This window comes from Rhinolophus hipposideros (assembly GCF_964194185.1).
Source record: "Rhinolophus hipposideros genome assembly, chromosome: 19".
NCBI classification, from domain to species: Eukaryota; Metazoa; Chordata; class Mammalia; order Chiroptera; family Rhinolophidae; genus Rhinolophus; species Rhinolophus hipposideros.
Window position 1 is genome coordinate 46242702 of NC_138065.1, and position 24673 is coordinate 46267374.

General features: G+C 44.3%; 1 protein-coding gene across 2 annotated transcripts in view; it reads right to left on the reverse strand.

The window, feature by feature from the left end:
• Positions 1-360: 360 nt before the first annotated feature.
• The window catches only part of PAPPA2 (pappalysin 2), a gene marked incomplete at both ends in the record, with an annotated part of 217242 nt that continues 192929 nt past the window's right edge, over positions 361-24673 (reverse strand). For both annotated transcript variants that reach the window (XM_081025226.1, XM_081025225.1), the window contains 2 exons: positions 361-435; positions 2581-2679. In XM_081025226.1, coding sequence (XP_080881352.1) covers positions 361-435; positions 2581-2679 — 174 coding nt within the window. The remainder of the gene's footprint in view (positions 436-2580; positions 2680-24673) is intronic.

Genomic DNA, 24673 nt, shown 5'->3' on the forward strand with positions numbered 1-24673 from the left:
AGTCGGGTGGGGCTGAAGAGTTAGCAGGGTTCAGAGTCAGGAGTAAAGCAGGAGTTGAGGATGGGGTTGGAGAGAATATAAATGAGAGAGGAGGGTCCTTGTACACCTATCGTATTTCTCCTTCTACTTTTTATCAGCTGCCTCTTTGAAGAACCCTTTGCCCATGATTCTTTCCTAACTGAGCTACTTGGTGCAACAGCTGGCCCCCATACACCTCCTCCTGTATTCTTTGTAAGCTCCTTCATGCTCCTCCTCCTTCATTTCACGAACTTTCTCCTTCATTCCCCTGCTGTTTCCTTGTGTGGAGGCCTCTCTTTCTTTCTGCCTCCAGGGCAGTGGGAGGAGGGCTGGATTCCACAGTTACTGATTTTCTTCCGCCTTGGGGTCTCGGCAGGTGCATTCATCCAGGTCACAGTCAGCAGCAAATGGGATGACCTGGAGGGGATCAAAGAACAGGTGCAATAATGCATTTTGGTGCCAGGCGTTACCCTTTTCAACTAGGTGTCACTTTTCTCGCTTGGTCCTGGAGAAGTGTGGGATTATGTGTTAATATCACAGCACTGAAATGGACACTCGGTTCTCTCGCTGACTTTGTCGTTAGGCAAAGTAAACCTTCCTTGATTCATGTTTTTCATAGGTTATGAAATGAGCAGGACAACAGTAACTACCCCAGGGGGGGTGTGTGTGACTTAAATAAGATGATGGGTATAAAACACCCATTTCCAGGTACCTATGACTCCTGCTGCTACGACTGCTAATGTTACCACTAATATCTAAAATTTCTGCTGTTAATGTTTTTGCTGCTATTATTATTGTCACAAAATCCCTGTGAAGTAAGACGAATGTTGGTATTTTCTTGTCCCGGGGAAGGCCAAGAGAAGTTGGGTAACGTAACTACGAGTGATGGCAAACTATTTGAAAAACCACGGCTGTACAGGCTAGCTCTATGACTCCTGCTCCCTGGTGTTTTGGGGCAATAAGATCATCTCTGCCATCTTCATAAACGTGAGGTTTCACCCGTCTTGAATCCAGGACACACTGTGGTTTCGTCAAACAATGCATCTCTCTACCCACTGGTTGTGGCTGGATTGCCTTCCTGTTATGTAATTACCTCTCCTTCACGCCAGAGATGGTCCAGAAAAAGCTCTCTACCTGCTTGCACGGCTATGCAACAGATAAAAATACTTTGGGGGTGTCAATAACTAACTTCAGAGAGAGTTGGGCATTTGGGACACATGATGTAAAAGTGGCAGCGATCCTGTCCTTTGAGCACGGGCAGTCCAATGAGATAAAAACAGGCATCTGTTAATAGTCCAAGTACATTGAAGAGATGAACTTGGTGATTGGGCACATGGGCTGGGGAATGGGTGGGGGTGTTTGGGGAAATTTCCCTGCATATTTTCACAAACAAAGAAAAATGAGATTTTGGAGTCAATGGGGGGGTGAAGTGCCGTTTCCACCCTGATTCTTGTGTGTGCCGGCCACAGTCACTGGAATCCATTAAAGACAAATCCGAGATTTGCTGGGTGCAGAGATGGCGACGGGGAGAGAATTGCTTGCTTTCTTCCTAAGGGATCGTGCCTTCCGGAGTACAGAACTTGGACCAGTTACTTTCCACAAGTGAGAACAGGAACTAGCTGGCGTGACTTCTGACCCACAATCCAAGCACACGATCCGTTTCTCTCGGTTTGGGGATTTATGGGATTTTTTGAGCAAAGAGAGCCAAATTGAGTTGTGGCCTTTGAGCCCCTGAGTGGTCTGCATTAAGTAAATTTGCATAAGTGGTGAGCACAGTGCCTGGCACATAGTGAGCCGTTAGGAAATGGTAGCCATTCGCATCAGAGGTATTCAGGTCTGTGGAGAGGTGATCATATAGGTCACCTCTTTACTATAGAGACATGTCCATCTTCTGCCTATTTCTGATTCATCAAACTGGCCAACATAGCATCTTTGGAGAACTTGGTTTTTTATCCACATTATTGCAATTTCAGCCTATTGAATTTTATAGGCTTAGTTTAAGTGTATCTGCTACTTTAATAGAATCCCAGAGCAATTGGGATAAAGGGCATCGAGAAAAGGACTACTGTTCAGGACATGATGGTCCAAGAAGTGCTTCAGGTAGTTTATGGCGGCCACTCAACACCTGACTGCAGTATGCTTCTAATACACTTACAGGATTAATTTAATTATGACGATTAATAATTGGATGTCACTTCATTGGTAATCCTGCTTCCCCAAGGCGTGGAGGCTATTATTCCCTGCCTACAGAGATGTTTCCTGGACAATGGTAAGTAGGTATGAGTCTTTCAATAGCAAAAGCCATGGCTTTTCTGAAGGAGTTACTAGACTGACGATTAGAGAATTAGTACTTTCCAAGAATCTGTCCTAAAAACCACTACCCTTAATCCTGTCATTTTAGAAACTCCAATGTTTGGTCATTATAATTCCCTCTTCTTGACTGCGGAATAGAAACCAATTATGATACACCATGAAGGAAAGCTAGTCAAAGCACTTGACTTTATTCCTGGAGTTGCCGCCCTCTACCCCCCTAACCCCCCCATCCCAGGTGCTCTCACTTACCTTCTTGGAGGAGAGTGTGGAAGAGCAGCAGTCGCCCCCATCGTAATGGCAATAGGCCCGATTGTTGATAGTATCACACCAACCATCTGCTTGGAAAGGCTGGCAAGGAGGTGGGAGTTCAGTGCCCAAGGCCAGCTTCACTGTACCTCACCCTACTGCCCCTCTCACCCCCACCCCAACATAATTCGTGAGACTCAAGAGATACTATGGAAAAGCACCCAAGGGGAAGGACACAATTGCCCTAACATTCTCAAGAAGTTGAAAAGTCTCAAGATAAGACCATTGAGCCTAAGGAATTGTCAAATTTCACCTGTAGCCCCTGCTCCTGGCCTACTCTGGGGTCCAAAATGGTTCATTTGAACTCCTTGATGGACGGTTTTATCTTCTTGTAATAATAGGCCCTTGTGTCATATAGGTTTCAAAACAGCTTCACATATTTTGAATCTTCATCATCAGAAAAAAAACCTGTGCATCAGGCAGGGTTGGCTTTCAAAGTCCTATTTTCTCAGTGAGGAAACAGAGGTGCATAGAAATGATAAAAAATTGCCCTTGGCCACCCAGCTCGGGTCAAGCAGAGCTTGGCCTTAGAAGTCATGTATCTTAGCTTTTTGCTCATTCTCACCAATTAAGGATCATAATTTCCACCCCTTCTGCTGGTGCTTGTACTTATAGCTAGACCCTAGTGATCCTGGGTGCTCTGAAGGCTCAAATGATATCTGTCCAGACGGCAGTGGTCCTAGGATTTGGAAGGCCAGTTCTGGAGCAGACAGAGTCCCACATGTACGTCCACCTCTGCACACACAGCAGCTAGACACAGGGATAGAGCAGAGCAAGCTGAACTGTTTCCATCCACTCCTGTTACTGCTGCAAGTTAACAGGAACCAAAATGGGAAAGGGGCCCAGACCAAACCAGAGTTAATGGAGTGTTTCACCCCAAAATGGAATGCATGATAAGAATAGCAACAAGCGGTTAAAAAATAGCTCAGCAGCCCAATGCATTGTTTCTCTAGAACCACTCCTGGCGGGAAACAATGACCCCAGCATTCTGGAAGGTACATCAGCCAGCCCACCTACTCAATCACATTTGCTGCTCCCCATCCTGAGCAGATGCCCAACGGCAAAGCCTCAGAAACATCTCGTGGTCGGACTCCTTAGACCACAAGACTCAACAGACTCTTGAGTTCTGAGGCCACCTTTCCAATTCCATGTTCAAATCACTTTATCTCCCCCACGCTTCTTAAATATCAGCTAGAAGGACTGTTCCCTATTTTTGCTGTACTTTGAGGAGTTAGATCACTAAACTCAAAAAATGGCCATTAAATAATTTTCGGCACTTGAGTTATATCCAGAACAGGCTCATCCAAGATATTACTTCAGTGTTTTGATTTACTCTATGGGGTCCTGAGGTCATTTGAACATCATTCCAGATGTGTACCAGTTTGCCAATCACTAAAAAGCTGCTACTTGTGGGGTGGAACTCCACAGCTGTCACACAGCTGCACGACAATATCAGTGGAGAGCAGGAAGTGAAAATGAATTCTGTTTTCAACACTGGCCTCACTGGGATAAAAGACAAAGATTCCGAGATGAGCATTTGTCTTTAACACTGGAGCCAGTTCCTCTGGCTCAGAGAACTTGGAATAAGTACACCATCAGGACTTGGGTCCATCACTGCAGCCAAATAATAAGGCTGAAAATACAACTGGCTGCATCCTTAACACCTTTCGATGCTCTTGGGCCCTGCTGCGATTCCCTGGAGTTTTCTTTTTCTGTTTCAAGTGTTTGGAGCGTATTTCCTCATCTAACATGGCATCTGTTCCCTTTTCCTCCAACCCCGACTGACTCACTGGCAAAGCTTAATCTGTTCCTTCTTTCTTTTTCATGCAATTGTCTATAAAAATCCAAAGACCACCCAAAATACTTTCCCTACATATATATGTGTGGTTTCAGTATGGTGGATTAAAGGAAGAGCTAAGGAAGATCTTGCTTTTCATAAGAACACCTTAAACATTTGAATGGATTAGTAAAAGAAAAAAAATACTGGGGAAGTTTTCTTTCCAAAGTCCTCTCCAAGGATGGCTTCTCTTCGCGAGAACATTAGGGAAGATACCTTGAAAAAAGCAGAAATGGTCTAGGCGACCAGTGGGTCCTGTGATAGGCAGTCTGGGACCACCCACTATTTTCACTTTCTCTGGGTCTCACTGAACTTCTATTGCATAGGTCAGACATGATTTCTAGAAGTTGCTTCTTTTCTGCTCTTAAAAGGTCATCTGGGAAGAGAAGGGGAGTTATAAAAAGGAGCAGAAATACAGAGAAAAGGTTGAAAAGACCTAAGTCTTTAATTTACTATATACCTATTAGAATTAATTGCTCCTCCCCCAACCTGCCAAAAACAACTTCTCCACCCTAAACAAACAGAGACTCCTATGGCAACAGGCTCCTGGGAAGCTTGACAGCTTGAGTCCAAAATTACAATGGAAAAACTAGGGAGGGAAAAATGACTAATTGATCCAAAGTTTTGTAAGCCTCTGAAGACTGGATGGCAACTAGGAGATCTAAATCTCAGTAACTGACAGGTGTCAGATTTGGGATGTCACTCTTCCCCTCAGGAAATTTCCCAAGGGAGCGTACGAGGCGGGGTTTCTCTGTACAGTGTGACCATGACCTTGGGTGACACGCTACCTACATGCCTACCTTATTTATCCTGTAACATCAGAAAACGAAGTGTGTTTCTCAAATACCTGAACCTTATTCCTTTAGGAGCTACTTTTTCATTTTCATTTTAACGGTTTTGACGAAAGAATAAAACCTTGATAAAATGCCTATTTCCTTGCCTTTTGATAACTTCCAGAATACAAAGTCACCAACCTGAACACTTCATTGTTACTTACAGGGAAGCTCTGTGCATTGGGCCATTTATTTACCCTTCACTAGATAAGGTTTGTCCAACACACACGCGCACACACACACACACACACACACACACACCCATGTGTCATTTATCTTTGAGCCAGCATCAAGCTTCTTAGAATTATACTTAAATAGCTAAATCTGAGAGGGTCTGGGTTACTCTTCTTATGACGTATGAGCTTGATGATACCTATTCTAAGTGTCACAGGAAGGCATGTCTTGCCACCCTCTCCATGCCAGCTGTGTTCCAGGTAGTTGAGGTGGCCAAATAAATGGCTTCATGTAAGTGATGGAGTACGAAGAGGAAGGGCTGTCAGCCTATCCTACCTCCTCTACTTTGGAAACTTCTCAAAAGTAAAGATAATTTCTAGATGTTGATCATCTGGTGATATTTTCTGTTGAAGGCTCTTCAGGGGAGTTAGAGATAGAGGTGGTGGGGCTGTCTGTTGTCTACAGACGTTGTCATTCATTCAATCAGTTGACATTGTTTATTCCACACCTACACGTGCCAGGCATATAGTGACATGTAAATGAATAAGTAAAACACGGCTCTAGCCCTTGAGAGATAAGGGGGCTTATCTTTCGTGTGATGAGAGCCAGCACATATATGAGCTCAGGAGAGAAGAGCCTAATCCAGATTTCTGGGGTCGAAGCTGTTCTCTCCTGAGCTTCCAGGGGCTCACTGCTAAAGCTAGCCACTATGAAGGAGAGTTTAGAATGATAGAGGGAGGAAGAGGAGCCGGAGGAAACTATGTAAGTGGAAGAAGAAAGGGAAAACAGGTGGGGGGGGGTCCCAAGCTGCCCATCACAGGGCCCGCCCTCAGGAAGAGTTCCATCATCTCCAGCTGACTGGCTGATAATACCTCTACTACTCAAATTAGATGAAGAACATTTCTCTTGGACAGCTTGCAACAGAACTCATGACGGCATTGATGTTTTAGAAAGGTTAGTTACGGACTTCTAACCTACAGGTTGGTATCTCAGTCAGAAGTGAGATCCCCATAGGTAAGGCACAGGCCAGAATCCTGAGTTATTGTCTTGAGGAGGGTTTTAGACGAGGGGAAGATATAAATAAGTTTTTGCCGAATGCCTAACACATTTTCTTTCTCCCACATCATTTCCCATCAGTCCCCTCCAGTTACATGAATGATAAATCGGACGGCACCTGTTTCTAAGATATTGGTTAGGTTGCACCAAGCCCCAAAGAAGCCCTTTTTCCAGGGCTGAATGGTGACCTCTGGCCTGATTCTCATTCTCCTTTCATGGCGTGGGGCTGCCTACTGTGTCCGTACTGTTGGGCTTCTCCATGAGGACTCTTAGAATCTCAGGGGCAAAACTTGGGAGGCCTTTCAGGCCCCATCAGGGACCCTAACGACCAGAACACATTTGCTATGTTTTTGAGGGCCATATACATGAAATTCTCAGGCTAGATGGAGCCTTGAAGACCACTGAGCACAAAACTCTCATTTTACTAACGATGAAATGGAGCCTTAATAGGTGAAATGTCTTGCTTGCAAGACTAGTTAGTGGCAGTCCTGGGAACAGAGCCCACATTTCTTGATTCTCGATCTGATGTTCCTTCTACTATACCAGGCCACCGTGATGTAATGATCCCACTAATTTATTGGGAATGCTGGGTAACAAATTTCTTTGGCACCTCTATAAAAAGGGCTTAGGTGTAGGAGCACTAATCGTGAAGTAAACCCAGAGATCCAACACAGAGACGAAGAAAAGGTCATAGATATCATTGCAAGCTACCTGGCATTATAGTTCCTTCTAGTCCTAGGGCTTGGTCGGCCCGTATTTCCCTACAGGCTGATTTCCCCTGGAGGAAGCAACACCAAGCTTCCATCCTATCAGCAGATGCCTGAAACCCAGAAACATTTATTTCTGGCCCTAGAATGTTAAAGCCAGGAGTTTTTCTGCTCACTGCAGTCATCTGAGGGAAGAGGAAATGAACTCATCCCACTCTCCAGTGTTCACCCCTTGGGGTGGGTGGTGCCAAGGATCTCACATTTGTGGGTTTGAGACAGTCTTCTCGGAAAATGTAAAATTAAAATAGGCAGATACTCTGAGATGGATTGAGCAGAAAGAGTTTCTTAGATACAGTCTCATCTGGAAAATCTCATCCGGCTTCCTGGACCCAGAGAGCTCGCCCTGTCTCTGCGTTACTGTGGGACACGTGGTCCATACATGGGTGTGAGAGGACTTAATTCTCTGAGTGTGTGATCAAGGGCTCAGGGTCTAACACTCTATTTAGTCCCAGAGACTAGTTCAGTGCCAGAAGCATGCTACGTTTTCAACAAATAAATAAATCTGATGATGGTCAACTACATTTCCTTAGCATACTTAATGACCAGATCCTTCCTTTTTATTATTCCTCTCCTCTAGAAAATTTACGAGGCATGTTACTTTATAAGAATCACATAACTTAGACACAGGTGGAATTTCTTTGGGCATGTAGTCCTTTTCTGTTTCTTTTCTTGATATAAACACTAAAGACAGACACTGGAATTGAAATAGATTATATGGGTATATATACATATAACCTATTTCATGGAATTATATGTGCATATACACATATAATCTATTGCAGTATTCTACTAGGTGTAGTATTGGTGTACATTCATTTCTGAGTAGGAACAGATAGTAGAATCTACTAGCTAAATGTTCTCCTTCCATAATAACCCCAAAATTATTGGATCAAATTTAACAATATCCTCCCAGTTCTACAGCTGGGATAATAGGAAAAGAAAGAAAATCACCAGAGGCCAAAACACAAAAAAGAAGCTGAAAACCAGAGCAGACAAAGGAGGCACTGAAACCACGGCTGTCCTAGAAATGTTTGCCCATATCTGTAATAGGTGGCTGGGTGTTAACAGCTGACCGGGAATAGGGGCCCAGGTCTGGGGCCTTTGCAAGGCAGGGGACTTTGAAGTGACTCTGTAAGTATTTTAACACGACTGCCTTTGCGAGGACTGCTATGCAATGACATAGTCATGCGGTGTTGCTACACAGGTAGATTGGCTCACTTGGAACCACGAGGTTTGCTTCCGCCTAGCAGCCCTGAAGTCTCTATGATTCAAACTCAAGCTTTGGCAAAGCATTAATCACTAAGATAGGAAGGACCTACCGGATTACCAGCTAACGGTTGAAACTGCAGCGAGTGTTCTCTTGAAGGCCAAGGGTCTACTCTACAAACAATAGATAGGCAAGACGTAGGTGAAAGAAAGGCAAGGGTGGCACACATTCTGTTGGGTGGGCAGAAGGAAGCAGCCTTGTTTGGTGACCCCAAGAGAGGGATCAGGATTTGGGGTCTCGTCTGGTGGCCTATTGTGCTTTTCTGGTCCATGTGAGGGCTTGTAGTTTCCGTGTAAGGCTTGAAATCTCTGCCTGTGCAAGCCACCAGGCCCTCACAGAAAGAAAAGCAAATGTGCACTTTTACAGAGTCTGAATGAAAGAGAAGCCTAGTTATAAGCAGCTTATTTTATCTGACAGCAAAACCAAAGCACCGTCTCAGAACAGGTATCACCAAGGAGTGCAAAAATAAAATCTCTTCTGAAAGAAATAGTTGGAACCAATTGAGATGGAAAAAGAAAAGCAAACAGAATAAGGTCAAATGACTTCTTTGACCCATCATATTTTCATCTGCTTCAAGGTACCCAGAGCTTAATAGCTCCTGCCCAGGAAAATGATTAGGGCTGTGCAGTATGGTGACTAAGGGCATGGGGTATGGTGTTAGATGAACCTATGCCCAGATCACTGCTCTGCCCCTTACCTACTATTTGAAGCCGAGCAAGTTACTGGCTTCTTTAAACAGCAGTGTCCTCGTTCGTGAATGAGAATAACACCTACCTTGGAGGGTGGTTGTAAGGAATAAATGAGCAAATAGAGGTAAAATGCTTAACACACAAGCCGCCCCCAGTATGCACTCAATGAATCCTGGTTGTGTGAAGGCGTTAGGAACATAGCCTTTGCTTCTGCAGGTGCGGGTCAGTGTCTGAGTTCCCGCCATAGAGACTCTGAGTTCCCGCCATAGAGACTCTGGCTAGAAAAACTTCAAGATTCTGCCACCGACGCTTTAGAGCCAAAGCCATAGAAGCTGCCATCCCTGTGAGCCTCCTGCCCCATTCATTTACACCAGAAATACATCCGTCTGAGTCATGAGGGAGAGTCAGGTGACAAGGGAAATGGGTCTGGAACTCATCAAAACAGAGGAAGAACGGCCTGACTGGCTTCTGGAAAGTAGGGCTCTCCTCAAAACCATCGTGGTGACGGTTGTCTCAGCCTCTGAAAAACCCCAAACCATCCCTGACAGCTCTTCCCTGACGTGCACCACAGGCAAACAGGAAGGTGAGAAGACTCTCTGTGACTTGCTGTTCAGCCAAAACTAACCTGCTCGCAGCCCCTTTCGTGCCCAGCAGACTCACCACCTCACTTACAAACAGACACCAACCTGCTCCCCCACGGAGCCTCTCGTCTTAGCCCAACATGGCCCGGGAGCTTCTCATCCACCTCCACAGTGGGTGCGGGGCGGGGGTCGGGGGAGTTAGAGCCCCGAAAGGTGAAGATGGGGCGGGGAGTATTCACGGAGAGTCTGCATTTGTCTGCCAGAACAACATCTGCTCAAAGTCAGAGGCCAGCTTCTGAAGAGACAGCCAGGAGAAGAGAACATTCTTCCACAGGTCCTTGTCACACTATCTTAGGGGGCTTAAAAATAAAATGGCACAGCCCTCCTGTAAACCTGCGACCTGGCCCGTAGAGAAATGCTGCTGCTACTGGCCGTCCTGCGACCCAGAGGTCTCGCCTAGGGTAAGACCCTGGCCCTATCTCCCCCGACCCTTACCAAACCTGCACAATGCTGTGACAGCATCCACTCCCTGCCACCATCTGATTTAGTCCCCAAATCTCCATAACCACTCATGAGGTCACTGCCTGGCCCCTCGGTATCAAACCAAACCCCAACTCCATGTCCTTAGCAAACAAAAATCCTGAAACCGTTTTTCTCCTCTTCCATCACTCTCACTCGCATCCTCCATGCTTTGCCTTTCCTCTGGAGCCACCGGTCCTGCGGGGTCGGCTAGTGTAGATTTTATGACAGTGATTCCCAACTGTTTTGCTCTCAAACTCGGATTTCATGGCAGGGCCATCCTCCCTCCTTCCCAGCCAGACTGGGCCCCTCCCCAAGACGCTATCTGGTGACCATGGCAGCAGTTCTCCAGGTGTCCTGACTGCTGGGTTCCCGGTGTACTGGTGTTTTTAATGCAGCAGCGTCTGTGCTCGGGCTCCCAGCAAGAACTGACAAGAATGTGCTGTGAGGCCTCATTCCGGTCTCCCTTGCGAGGCTGGTGGGCCCATTCATTCTCACGATTTGGTTTTTGTTGTTTTCATGGCGGGAGTGGCCCAGTGGCTGGCAAGCTCTCCCGCCACAGTTTGTTGCATGGCACTTGGCTGTCTTCTTTAAAACAGGAATGGATTAACAATCGTTTGTTCCAGGAGTTTTCCGCCTCCTCTCCAGCTAAGTGGAGCCCACCGACTGGGTTTCAAGGTCAGAGATGGAAACGTTGAACACAAGAGGCTTGAACTCTGGAAGGGGACATGGGGACAGGCCCGCTTTCGCGTCGTTGCCTTTCCTACCCCTGGCCCCTTCCCTCAGGCCCCTGTATCAGCACAATGCCTGACACACCAGAGTAGGTACCCAACAGACAGCTGGTGAGTGACCCTCATAGATACCGATCAACTTTACGAGCTACAAAGGCGGAATGGTTTTTCTTTCCACTCCTCTTGCTCTTCCTCTAAGATAAGGAAGGTTTTCTCTATCTCGTTCCCTGGCCTCCCCAGGTATCTGCTCTCACTATCAATTACTCTCTCTAAAACATCACCTGAAAATCGCTCAGGACGACCTTCCAGGTAGAGGTGCGCTAACAGTAAATTCTTATAGAACCAAACTTCAAGATTCAGAAGAAGGAAATCGCAACATTTCAGGCCACTGCAGGCACCTTGCCACTCTGGAGGTGGGCATCACTCAGCCCCTCCGCGCTTGGCCCTCTGCCAGCTGTTATGCTAAGACCACGCCCCATATGACACCCACAAAGCTGCGCGTGCTGTTCAAGGGCTCCCACAGCTCTGGGAGGGGAAGGAGGCGTCAGAGGTGGAAAACCTGCAGCTGGGGGACAGGGGTAGAAAGGTACGTGCATCTGGGAAGAAGGCCCAGGGCAGACTGTGATTCCTGCTCTGACTGTGAGCCCTTTCCTCCCTCTGTCTCTTGGTTCCTTAGCCAGGCTGCAGTTCATGGGAGGTTGAGGCAGGCCTGAGCTGGCCACGGGATGGAGACACCACCGTACCCTCCGCCAGGCGCGCTCACCCCCCAGCCCACGGCCCCACCACACGCATTCATGCCAGGTAGCTCGGCATTTCTTGGCTGCCCACGTCTGCCAGTGGAAGATGACCGGGAATGCAGACTGTGGGAGGGAACGACAATATTCATTGTTTGGATTAAATATTTTTCTTGGCCCTCCTGCTGTTTGCTGAGCATCCTATTTTTTTTTTCTGTCCCATTCTCTCTCATGCCTTCCCTCCTCCCTTCCTCCATCGCTCCCTCTCTCTCTTTCTCCCTCTCTTCCTCAGCAATCGAGACACTGAGAGAAATTTTGAGAAGAAAGCAGAAACTCCTAGGGTGGGAAGACCTGCTTTAGGAAATCAAGGTGGTTGGCAAAGCCTTCTGTCATTCTGATACCACACCCAGCTCGTCGCAAAGACTTCACTTTGGGGTTAAACTAAATCCACACACTGCTTTGGATCTTCAGAAGTGTCCATTGGCAGGGTATAATGCACAGCAATTGTTTTGTCCCGTTTTCTTTCTTTCACATATATGTAATATGTATGTATGCATATGTATGCACACACATACACATAAATATGGTTCATGTATGATATAGGTACATATACTTTTCATATATAAGATATATGTCTGTGTAATATTTATATTACAGACATATAACATTAAAATATGTGCTTTTATTTGATACAGACACACACATACATATATAATTTCTCTAGAAGCTCCAGACATAAAGAATGAACCTAAAGTAAAATAGTTTTACAAACTACGAATGATCACATAGGAGCAAGAGCCTATTTTCATTTATATATGGCATTTGCTGTATATAAGGCTCTGTACTACAAGGTTGCACTCAAGACCTTGTGGAACCCTCACAATAACCCACTGAGGTACGTGTTATTATCACGCCCATTTTACAGATGAAAAAACCAAGGACCAGAGCTATAAAGAATCTGTCTGCAGAAAAGCTGTAGAGACACCACCTGATGTACAGGCCGGTGCTATAACCATCCTGATGGGTCCACGCTGCCTTCAGCATTATCATGTAAAAATGGCATCTCCCTCTCCACTTCTCAATACTGCACACCTGGTCCAATCCCTCACTAAAACTATGGGCGTGAAGTAGCCACTTTCCATCTGAGGAAAAGGCAGTGTCACAGAAATCCATGAGAGATGTACCATCTAGGATATTTAACTTCAAAACATACCCTATGAGCCAGGCATGGGGCTAGTTGCTGGAATCCTGGCATCTCTGATCGACACAGGGTGTACCCCTATGTACAAAGCAGCACAGTAGGTTCTATGCATGCCAGTCTTTGCCTTACAAGAAGCTTTGCTGGCATCAGCACCGAATGAGGCCGAATCTGGATAGCATCTGAGACAATAGGAAAGAAACCACAAGCCAAGGGGGGATTCATTCCCAAAGTAATTAATGACCCTGCTAAGAGCTATAGACGTTCCGAATAGGAAAGGAGCTGGGACATTTCAGAAAGGCTTTATGGCGTATGTGGGATTGGGCTTAGTCATTGAGGATGAATAGGAGTTGGGTGGAGAAGTAGGGAGAAAAATCCCAGCAGGAGGGCACATATAAAGCAAGATTTCAGATGGAAAAAGCAAAGATGTATCTGTGGTTTTCTGCCTCAAGTATTAATGGCTCGAGTTTGGAAGTAAGTCAATATCTCCAACCACAGGATTCTAGACCTTCTCCTGAAGACAACAGGGAGCAACAGAAGGGTGTTCTTTCTTTGAGCAGAAGAACACGATATAAAAGTTGTGCTTCAAAGGTTGGATCTGGAGACAGTGGAGACTGTTCAGGAGAGAAATGGCGGGGTCCAGAGCAGGTAGTTGACCTCACGCAGAGAGGAACTGAGAAGACCGGAACTGACTCGTTGTTGTGTGGAACAGGCAAAAGCAGATAAGAAGGGGTATTGTGAAGGAAAGTTGTCAGGACTTGGCAAATGGTCATGTTTGGGTAGAAGACCCCTGGAGACAAAGGTTTAGCGATGACATTTTGAGTATTCAAATCATGATAAGCTTTTCTCAAAAACTTTGCTTATAAAACAAGAGCTGGAAAGAATCCCTACTGAATCTAAGGACTGGGTCACTGGAAATAGAGCTGATCAGTCACCAAGTCCTGTAGTATCTCACACTGAGACACTAGGCACAGTTTCTTTTTCCATATAAACACGGGCCTAGAAGGTCCACACATTTTCTCTCCTGCCTGGTTTCTGCCAGGCTTTCCCCATAACTTAGACATGACTATTTTATCACCCCCAGTGACATCCAGGTCCAGCCGAGTTGAGGAATGGCAGGAGGGAGGTGTCATGTTTATTCTAGTATATTTTCTTGCCAATAGTCTTGTTTCTTTCAGTCCTGGTCTAATTTTGAGTTCCTGTGTCTCTGAACAGCTCCAGTTGTGTGGCTGATGATTGTGGTTCTCATACTGAACCTGTCACGCCATCCTGGGTTGTCAGCCCGGCTGTTCTGTTCTCCGTTAATTGGTCGACCCGTCCAGTCTCACTTTCACTCATATGGAACCTATTCTCTGCACAAGTGTCTTGTTTACGTTCCCTTTATCTACGGGATGCTTGTCTGTGTATCTTACTCACTCACCCATGGAGCGGCCGCATCTATTTCACAACATGTTCTCTAGTCTCATTTCCTTGGTCTCCGATCCTGGCGAAGCAGGCTTCGTTGGCGTGCTTCCTCTTTCTCTGGCTTAAAGCTTTAAAGCCCAGGGAGGTGTCCTCACAGGTGGCCAGCATCCCGTGGTCATCTCTCTGTTGAGTTTTCTAACAGTCCTGCATTCCTAGTTTATGTGTTGTTTTGTTTTTAATCTTCCTGCCAGTTTAAGAACAGGGGTTCTGGAATCAGACCGCTGGGGTTCATTGACTAGTCCCACATTTGGACGTAAATGCAGCCCCTCAGTTTCCTCATTAGTAAGACAGGGATGATAATAATCCCCCATCGTATGCACTTGGCATAGAATAAACACTCACTAGAGTTACCGAGACCAGGAACAATCTTTTGTTTGTTTCCTGAGTGTGGTAAGCCTGAATACTGTGTGTGTTGATAGATCTTTGTCTGTGAAGGTGCAGAGTGGCCCTCCCAGCAGTGGCTGTTAGGTAACCTGGTCATTCTTCCTGTCTGTTAACGATGACCAGCGATCCCAGGGACCTTATCAGTCACCTTGCCCAACTATGGGGCAGAATATCTACACGTAACATAGCTCAGGCAGGCAAAATCCATAAGCAAAGTTATCTGAAATAACTAATAATCTCTCTACGTTCTATTGTTGATAGCTGAGGTATGGCAACAATGCCGTTTCAAAGTTTGTCTTTAATCCCCTGGTCTCCCCCCCCCCATTATCGCCACCTTCATGATGAATTCTGCTCCCTCTAACCCACTCCCGCCACCAATGTATCTGTTCCTATCATAGTATCTGCATTCTCCTACCCTTCTGAAAAACAGCGCACATACTGAGGGGTCAATGACAAATCTGAGTCTACTACCAAATAAAAGGTAAAACATTAAGGCAAAGAACTAAATGTGGAAAGTTTAGGACTTTGGAGCTACATGGAGGAGATAAGTATTTGAGGGAGAAATAGGAGCACACATAGCACCTCCAAAATTACGTAGTGGAGGTAGCTACTTATTAAAAAAAAAAAAAGAAAGAAAGAAAAAGAAACAAAAAACCTGGAAAACCCAGTTCTATGTATCAGGATATTTTGTTGCCCAGGTGAAGTGAACATGAGCAAAATAGATGTGGTTATGAACAGAACAGTGTTCCCCCGAAATGCATATGTTGAAGTCCCACCATGATGGTATTTGGAGGTGAGGCCTTTGGGAGGTAATTGAGAGGTTATAGTGAGGGTGGGACTCTCGTGATGGGATTAGTATCTTTATAAGAGAAACCAGAGCTTCCTCTCTCTGTCACATAAAGACACAGTGAGAAGGTAGCCATGTGCACAGCAGGAAGAGAGCCCTCACTAAGAAACTGAGTCATCCAGCACCTTGATCTGGGACTTCCCAGCTTCCAGGGCCGTGAGAAATAAATGGTCGTTGTTTAAATTCCCCACTCTGGGGTATTTTGTTATAGCAACATGAGCAGACTAACATACACACCTTATTTAGTGAGTTTATTAACCTAGCTATTTTTACTGAAATAGCCGAAAGAATTCCTAGAGAGCCTGTCTGGAAAAAAAGGAAACGTGAAAAGAGGTAAGAGGAGGACAGGTAGCAAGCAGCTCTCACAGGAGTCCAAAGAAGTAAAAGATCATTGACTTCTGCTATCAGTTACTAGGCAATTCTGGATGGTTCTGGCCCTCAGGCTGGGCCCATAGGGCATGAAACCAGGACAGGGGAGTAAGGCCAACAAGCTAGGTAGGTCTCAACTCAGCTACAGTGTCATCAGGGTAATAAGTGGTTCCACGGCCAGAGACCTAACAGCATTACAAACATGCTGTTTAATATTTCTCACATTAGAAAGCCTTCAGTTGAATCTAATCTTATTTTTAATTAGTCCTCACATTGCCTGGTGAGGCAGATGAATATGAGTATCCCTATTCCACTGATGGGGAAAATGAGACAAAGGGCTGTGCCCCAAGGTCACTTGAGGAATGAGCAATAGAGGTGAAAATTAAACTGAAGCATTTTAAACTTTCAAACCAGCTCATAAGGGAGGGGACATCAGGGAGTGGATTTCATCTCTGTGTGTGCAGGATCTTTCACATCTGGATGCATATTCAATTTACTACTTGATTTCTCTAATTAAAATATAAATTTAAAAATAAAGTACTAACTCTAGTTCTGAACCACAATATTGCAGATTCAATGCATAGGAAATTTACCAAATAATATACGTCGAGAGCAGTTAAAGAAGAGAATAAAAAAAGCATCACTTAGCCAAATGTGAATACTTATTGACTATTTATGGAATGTTTAATATTAAACTAGATTGTGGGGGATGGGTATAAACACATAAGAATGAAACATGCCCCCTGCCTTCTAGAAGCCTCTCTAACCATCCAAAATAGGTACACCGACCAATACACAAATAGCACACACTTACAACTGCATAGACATGAATCAGCTCTTCTCTTTGTTCCCCACAGTAGATGTTTAAACATTATGTGTCAGTAAATTGTTAGCTGAGCGTATCTCACAGCAAACTGAAATAGTGTGAGAAGCAAGCTCAGGTATCATCATCCACACCGCCTCCAATCCAGTTAACTTCATCTTCAGCTCCTCTCCCATCGTCACACCCAACATCCAAATATTCACCGCTCTGTTGCAGAAATAGTTTTGTATTCAGCCTCTTCTGTCTCGTCTCTTTCCACTTCCTCAGTTCAGTGAGGTGGCTGTTACATTAGTTCAGATGAGAGAAGATAAGGTGCTGACTTTCATGGTCAGAATTTGCCACCAGGATTTTCTTCCTAAAATGTAAGTCCCAGCATCTTTTCTCTGTGACAGAGACATTTCATGCTCACCTGTTACCTGTGTGTTTCCTCGTGTTTCCCTGCCTCGTGTGTAGTGGTTTGAGGTCACAGCAATGGGAAGGCAAGCAGAAAGGAGGCATTCATTGTGGTCCAAGGGACTCACAGGTTACTGGTCTCTCTATTTCTTCTCTGCCTCTTTGGAGGCAGCCTTGGAGACCACATTTTGAGTGAACAGGGGAATAATGTGGAAGAGAGAGATGGGTGCTCTAGAGAGTTCCACCAGACTTTTCATAAGTGAGAAATGCATTCTTTGTCATGTTAAGTTACTGAGATTTTAGAGTTAATCTGTGACCATAGCCTATGCTGATTAATTCATATTCTATTTATAAGCCTCCATTAGTTCAATACTGGCTACAGGATGAAGTCCAAACTCGCTGGCTTGCTGGCACACAAGAGCCTGAGTGATTTACCCTAGCATACCTCTTTAACCTCAGATTCATTCCACACTCATTCATGTTCCCTTAATCAGTTTCACTGCATAGACTGATAATATTTTCTGTGATGTACCACTGGTATTACAGGGTTGTTTGTTATATGACATTATCATGGCAACGCTTGACTAATTCAAAAATCGGTATCAGAAGTGGGGTACTGCCACATAAAAATCTAATATGTGTGGGATTCGTTCTAGCATGGTGTATCAGGAAGCAAAGGAACTGTTTTAGGAAGCTGTAAAAATGGAATAGCTCATTATGTAGTGACAAAATATTTGATTAAATGTTTCCTGTGGTTGTGAGGGAAGTTACAACTTGTAGGTCAGAAAATTGACTTAACCGCCTATTGACTTTTCGTAAAGAAGATTTAAAGAAGAATAGTGCTTTAAATAGGGTTAGTTAGTGGTTGCTACCTTCTTTTGATAAGGTAGTGCAAGAAGAGATGAGCTCAGAAAAGGTTGCTGCTTTGCCAGCAGAATTGACAGGGACTTTAGCGCACTAGAAATTCTAGGTCTTGTAGTACCAAAAAACAAAGCTGTTTCTCATTTCCAACCAGCCAAAGATAAAACGGAATAATGCTTTGTGTGAGAAGGCTGTCTAAGACGGAAGTTAAGACAACCTCAGGCAAAGACCAAATCAAGGCGGGGACCATTACATCATTTGTGAAGACTGAATTAGAGTGGGCACCTAGGACAGCCTTGCCGCTGAACAAAATGACTCACAGAAAAGAGACTAGGAACTTTGTCCCCGAGAAGCTCATAAACTCAGAGAACACCTATAATTAAATCTATAGAAAGAGTCACATCTTGAAAATACTTGTGAGGATAGCTCTTGGAATATGGATTCAACTGAAGGTGAATAAATATAAAATCAATAAAGTGTGTGAGAGTTGAACAGCCAAAAGTACCATCATCTTAGATTAAAAGAGACTTACTTTTAGAGAACATAAAATGAGTTTCGGGTGCCCTATATTCTAGGGGACACAGGGGAAAGCAGGCTGAGGAAGCTACTTAGCTTCTAATAGGGGGATGTCCTCCCATGCTCTGTTTTTGTGACCCAAGAGGATAATGGAAAAGGGAGAACTTCCAAGACAGCACAGCCAAGAGCCATGAAGGGACAACGAACTTGGGAGCTATACCCAGGGATTAATCAAAAACTATTAAATGAGTAGCACTCCCTACTCTTAGAGCAGGAGTTTCTGCAGCTTTCTTCAGAGATATTTCAGAATTGTTGTGGACCAGTGACTGTTTTCTGCCTCACTATTCTCCTCGGAAGATGTTTACTGTAGTTGTCATGTTTCTGTTCTACTTTGCCCATCGGGTGTGTGGAAGGCAGAGAACTTGTGATTTTAGTACACTGGGCTCCCGATGAAGAGAAGCTGCATCGTGACCTGATGTGAAGTCACGGCAGTCTAGATGTGAAGCCTGATATGGTGACTGGATAAGACTTTTGGAGTGACTGGGCATACGCTGGAGTGAATGTGACTATAACAAATGTTTGCTGACTGGCTGATATTCTATGGCCACCGTTCCTTTCACTCTCTCTTCCTTTGCAATGACTTCACTGCCAGCAGACTGTAATTCTCCTTCCTACTAATTTTTCATCTAGCCATGTCCTTTGCCTTGATCAGTGGAATGTGAGTGTCTGGAACACATGCTACATTTGACCAGGGATTTTGCGTGTCCTGGCATGCCTTTGGAGACACGTGGAGCAAATCTAAAGCATAACCTAAAACAGAACCACTTTAGTCAACCTACAAAGGCATAAATGAGAAATACATGCTGTTATTAAAGGACATCGATCCTCGGGGATTTGTTATGCAGATTACAGAAAAACCTGATGACTGCATCATGCCACTTCCTTTCCCATCTGTGGCTTTCCATCAGTTCATCCTTCAAAACCCACTTCATGTAGGTACCTATCTATAAGATCTTCTCCACATAATTAAGGCACATTATTTGCTTAATTCTCTGTGTGTCCATGTCACTTAGTTCATATCTTTGTGTTAATACGCATGGGGTAGCAATTTAATCTTTTACTTTGATTGCACACCCCGTGTTGGGAACACATTCAGTTTTGTAATCGTGCCATGGAATAGGCACTCAAAAAATATTCTTTTAAGTGAAGAAGTGAATAAATGGAGCTGAAGAAGTGATCAGAGTTTAGTAACCATGGTGTAAGTCGGAAAAGGAAGACATGACACTTGTACAAATCCTAGCCATCGGGGGGAGCAGCAAGCTTTTAGATTGAGAGACGGTATGAGGCTCATACGGAAAAAACAAGAAAGAAAAAAGAAAAGAAACAAAAACAAAAACCTGGATGAATTTGTTTTTTCATGTGTTGGAATTTGGAGCTTAGATTCTGTAGCTGAGTTTGGAGAGGTAGGAAGATGCTTCTCATGCATGAAGTATTGTTCATTCCTTGGTTAGAACATGTTTTCTTTGGGGGGTTGCTGTGGTTTCTTTTTCTCTTTTCTTTTCATTATTTTCCAGCTTTGGAAGCATCTAATGTTTGCAATAACAATAACAACAACACAAATATGAGGCTGGCCCGGCATGAATCAGGAGGGAATTTGTTCATGTGGTGGGTGCAGGGGGTAGGAAAAGGGGGTGGGAGGCGGAGGGAGGGGAGAAGAAAAGAAAAACACAGTTGCCAGGAGCTCAGCAGAAGAAATTGCCGTGCATGACACGTGGCTGGCACCCGTGGATAACAACATCTGTTCTCGATGAAGATCCCCAATGCTGCTGCTGTGTGTGTCTGTGTGTGTGTGTGTGTGCGTGTGCGTGTGTAAGGAAACACCCGGGCGCTGTGCTTCAGGAAGCCTGCTTGTCTGAAACGCTGCCCTCAGTGGCGGCCTCTCACCGTGGGTTAGATCTGCAGCCAACTTAGTCTTGAGAAGTATGTTGCAGGCTAGAATGGGCTGTGGAAAACAAGCCCGAGAAAAGCCACAAGCACCTCCTGACCTATTTGAATCCTTCGCCTGCCAAGTTCTCATTACTGACCTTACATCGGGAGGAAAACAATCTATAAGGCTGAAGAGGCTCTGGAGAATCTTCTGGGGAAACAAAAGGCTTACAGGATCCCTGGGCTAGGGATACGGAGATAAGGGAGAGGCAAGGAGTCTGTTTTCAGAAGAGGTGCATGCTTTGGGGGTTTTTGTTTGTTTTGCTTTATTTTTACTGTTATATTGTTTTAGTTTGTCTAAACATTCAAAGGCCCATTTTCTCTCTTAGTCTTGTCACGCTGTTCAGTGAAACAGGAAAAGAATAAGGTAGAGGGTGTGTGTCCTCCAGGGATGGTGGGCAATCTCTTAAGAGGGATCTTGTGAAGGAAGGTCACCCCAAGGTGTTGGGTGGGAGCCAGGATGCTGCCAACTCAGCCTCAGATCTGAGCTGTTAGCCCCTTAAACTAGGTTCTGATGCCCAGTTTGGGTACCTACACGTGGAAGGGTACTTCTTCCACAGGGACACGAAACTAGCTCAGAGCTATAGGCCTCCAAGGAATCAGACTGAGCTGAAAGGAGATACACAGAGGCTCAGCTTCCCACTGGTTCTTGCTACAGCTGTATGTGTGCAGCTCCTCGTAGTTCCCTCGGTCAGAAAGCCAATGGGCAACGTGTAGGACGTGTCACCTGAGGTGTTGTCATGCCTCAGCCTGGCCTTGCTTCAGAAGACTTCACACACAGGGATGGCAACAATGACGACAATCCCATACATATGTGTAGCATTTTAGTATCTACAAATGCTTTTACAGAAATTATCTCATGAGAGAGCAAAAGAACCTAGTAAGTCAACCAAGGGAGCTCTCATTTTCCCGTGGGAGTTCAATGACTTCAACTGTTTTCACCTCACTGAGGAGAAGAAAGGCAATATGTGGAACCAAGCTTTCTCTTTTCAGTGCACAGATAGCTTCAAAGAGCTGAAGGGCTCTGGGAGTCCAGACTTTACCCATCTTCAAAGTCCCAGGTCAGGACCATGCTAAGTGTAGACTTAACAAGAACAATGAAAAAGCACTCAGTAGAAAAGACTCTTAAAGAAGTCACAACACTCAGGATCTTGGCCATCTATTTACTCTTCACACATCAGCAAAATTTTCCTTTTCCCCACAGTAATCAAGCTGCGTCTTGAAACAGTTACCCTGCTGCCAATCCTCCTCCAACTCAAAAAAAAAAAAAAATGTATTGAGAATTTACCATGGGCCAGTCACTGTACCACTGAGGTATAACAGTGAATAAAAGAAATAAAAAGTCCCACTCAGTGAGAAAATAGACATTAACTATAACAAATAGTTAGTGAATTAGAAAGTAATCATCCTATTAAAAAATAGGGACGTGTAAGGGAGTGCTATATATTGGGGGATGAGTGGAGAATGAGAAAGGGTAGTTGTAGTTTTCAATCAAAGGGTCAGAGAGGGGACATTGGGAAGGCTGTTTACCACTGTAAAGACTGGCTTTTAATCTGAGTGAAGTGAGAAATGCTTGAAGGGCTTTCGCAGAGGAATGCTTGGCTTTTTCTTACATTTTCACAGGACCCTTTGGCTGTTGTGTTGAGAACGGACCGTGGTGAGGTGGGGGAGTAATGAGACTCGTCAGGGTGCTACTGCAGTAACCCAGGTAGACGACGACAGCTCAAACCAGGATGGCAGCAGTTGGCATGGTGAAAAGTGGTTGGATTGTGGAGACATTTTAAAGGTAGAGCTAGTGGGATCACCTGACGAATTGGATGTGGGGCATAAGGGAAAGAGAGGAATTAAGATGACACCAAGGATTTTGTCCTGAGCAACTGGAAGGATGAAGTTGCCATCAACTGAGGAGGGCCAGCCCGCACAGAGAAATGAGAAAGCACTGCACCTGAAATCCTTGAATTCTTCTGAATTCCACCTGCCGCTCTGCCCACGTATCTTTAGTCATTGTGACTGCCTTTCCACCTGACTCAGAGCCAACCATATCTGTAATCTCTTCTACTCCCTCTTTACCTTGGGTCTCCCGACTCTCAACCAGATCACTCCCCACAGCGAATAAATACATTTGAGTCTCCTCCATACCAAAAGCCTTTCCATGGACACTCTATTCACTTAAGTTATTATTGCCCATCACATTTATTGTACTGAGGTTAGTAGCAGAGGGGCAGACATTGCTAGTCTTCCAAATAAACCTAGAGGTGTTAACTGGCTTTTTAAACTAGGTACATGTATTACTTTTACAGAATTAAAATTAAATTTAAAAATATTACACCAAAAATGTAGCTAATAAGGGCAGAGCTGAGATTTAAACTCCTTCCTCAATGGTTGAAATGTATCTTTTTACTCCACATGCTATTTGCTGCCATTTGTAAATAACTGAAATCAATTTGGGCATGTCACCCTTTTCTTTTGTCATCACTTCACTGTTGGGTTACTCAGAAGAAGAGGCTTTACATACTTTAAAAAACAAACCATGAGACTTAAGAGAATACCTTGCTTGCACTCAGTTATTATAACAAGTATTTAGTAAAATAACTTTACTTAAAGGACTATTTTAGTAGGATGAATTAGAAGTGATTCAAATTATATGACCTTTCTGAAAGCGCTTGTCTATACGACTACTTAATAAAGGTGTTATAGAAATGACATTGTGGTAAGTGGTAGACTAATCTGTGTTCTATAGAATTTAAGGACAATCTCAGTGAATGTATTTAGTCATGCTTAGAGTGAATTTAAAACACACTATAAACACACAGAAAGAAACATTAGTGGAGCAAAGTCCCTATGAGAAGAAGAAAGGGGTAGGATTATTGTTAGATATAAATAGCCTGATTGTAAGAGTGAATTTAAAACACACTATAAACACACAGAAAGAAACATTAGTGGAGCAAAGTCCCTATGAGAAGAAGAAAGGGGTAGGATTATTGTTAGATATAAATAGCCTGATTGTATTTGATTGCTTCTAATTCTCGTAACCTTAGCATAAGAATTTGGAAGCACCTGGAAGGTTGGGCACGTGGAAGAAAAGAAGGTAACTGCTGTGATGGCAACTTTGTAGGCAAGTGATATTTAATTTGTCTGCAAGCCTGGGCTAAAAATAAAAAAAAATCAAAACAATAGAAACTAAGGAAAAGCACAGAGCAAATCAGAAAACGGGTAAGAGGAGAGTAAGGGACAGCCCATGTCCTAAAGAGAATTAAAGGAGTTAGAAAGTGGCCCACCCAAGAGGCCCAGAAGACAAATGAAGCAAAATACAGCCTCTTGGAAAGCCCACCAGGATGTCACAGGGTGGTTCCACGGGAGTTTTAGACAAGCATAAATTCTCATGAATGTTGTTTATCTAGATGAGGTTTTACAATTTGCATGATTGTGCTTTTAATGTTTCACTTTAAAAAAAAAAAAGCAGGGGGAAAGAAAACAATGGTTTTTGCTTTCAAAATGAAAACCTACTTCTAATTAACACTTGGAGTCTGATTTTCAGAGATTCCAGCTGGATGATCTGGAGGAGAGCCCCTCCACCGAATGGGACTCTGGACAGACCCTAAAGACATGCCCAGATTTGCAGTCTGGTGCACACTGCACAAAACTGGCAGCAAAATTCACAAACAAATCTCCAGGGGATTGGAACATGGCAGCCAGTGAGCCTGGAAGACAGCTCCAACTTAAGCTAATTTTCAATTTTTATCTGGATTTTAACACATCCAACACATTTAGATTTAGAGTTACATTCGTAAGGACCTACACTATCCCGACCAGAAGTAGAGTCACTGTCCCCATGACTGGCTGCCAGGCCATTATTCTTTCCATGGAAATTAACCCCTTTTTTATAACCCCTTTTTTGCCCACAGACACTAAGGAGCTTGGTAAGTCTGTGAAAGAAAAGTAGCCCTTATGACCTGTTCTTTGAGAAGCAGGGAAGGAATGATTGTTATACCTGATTTCCAAACAGC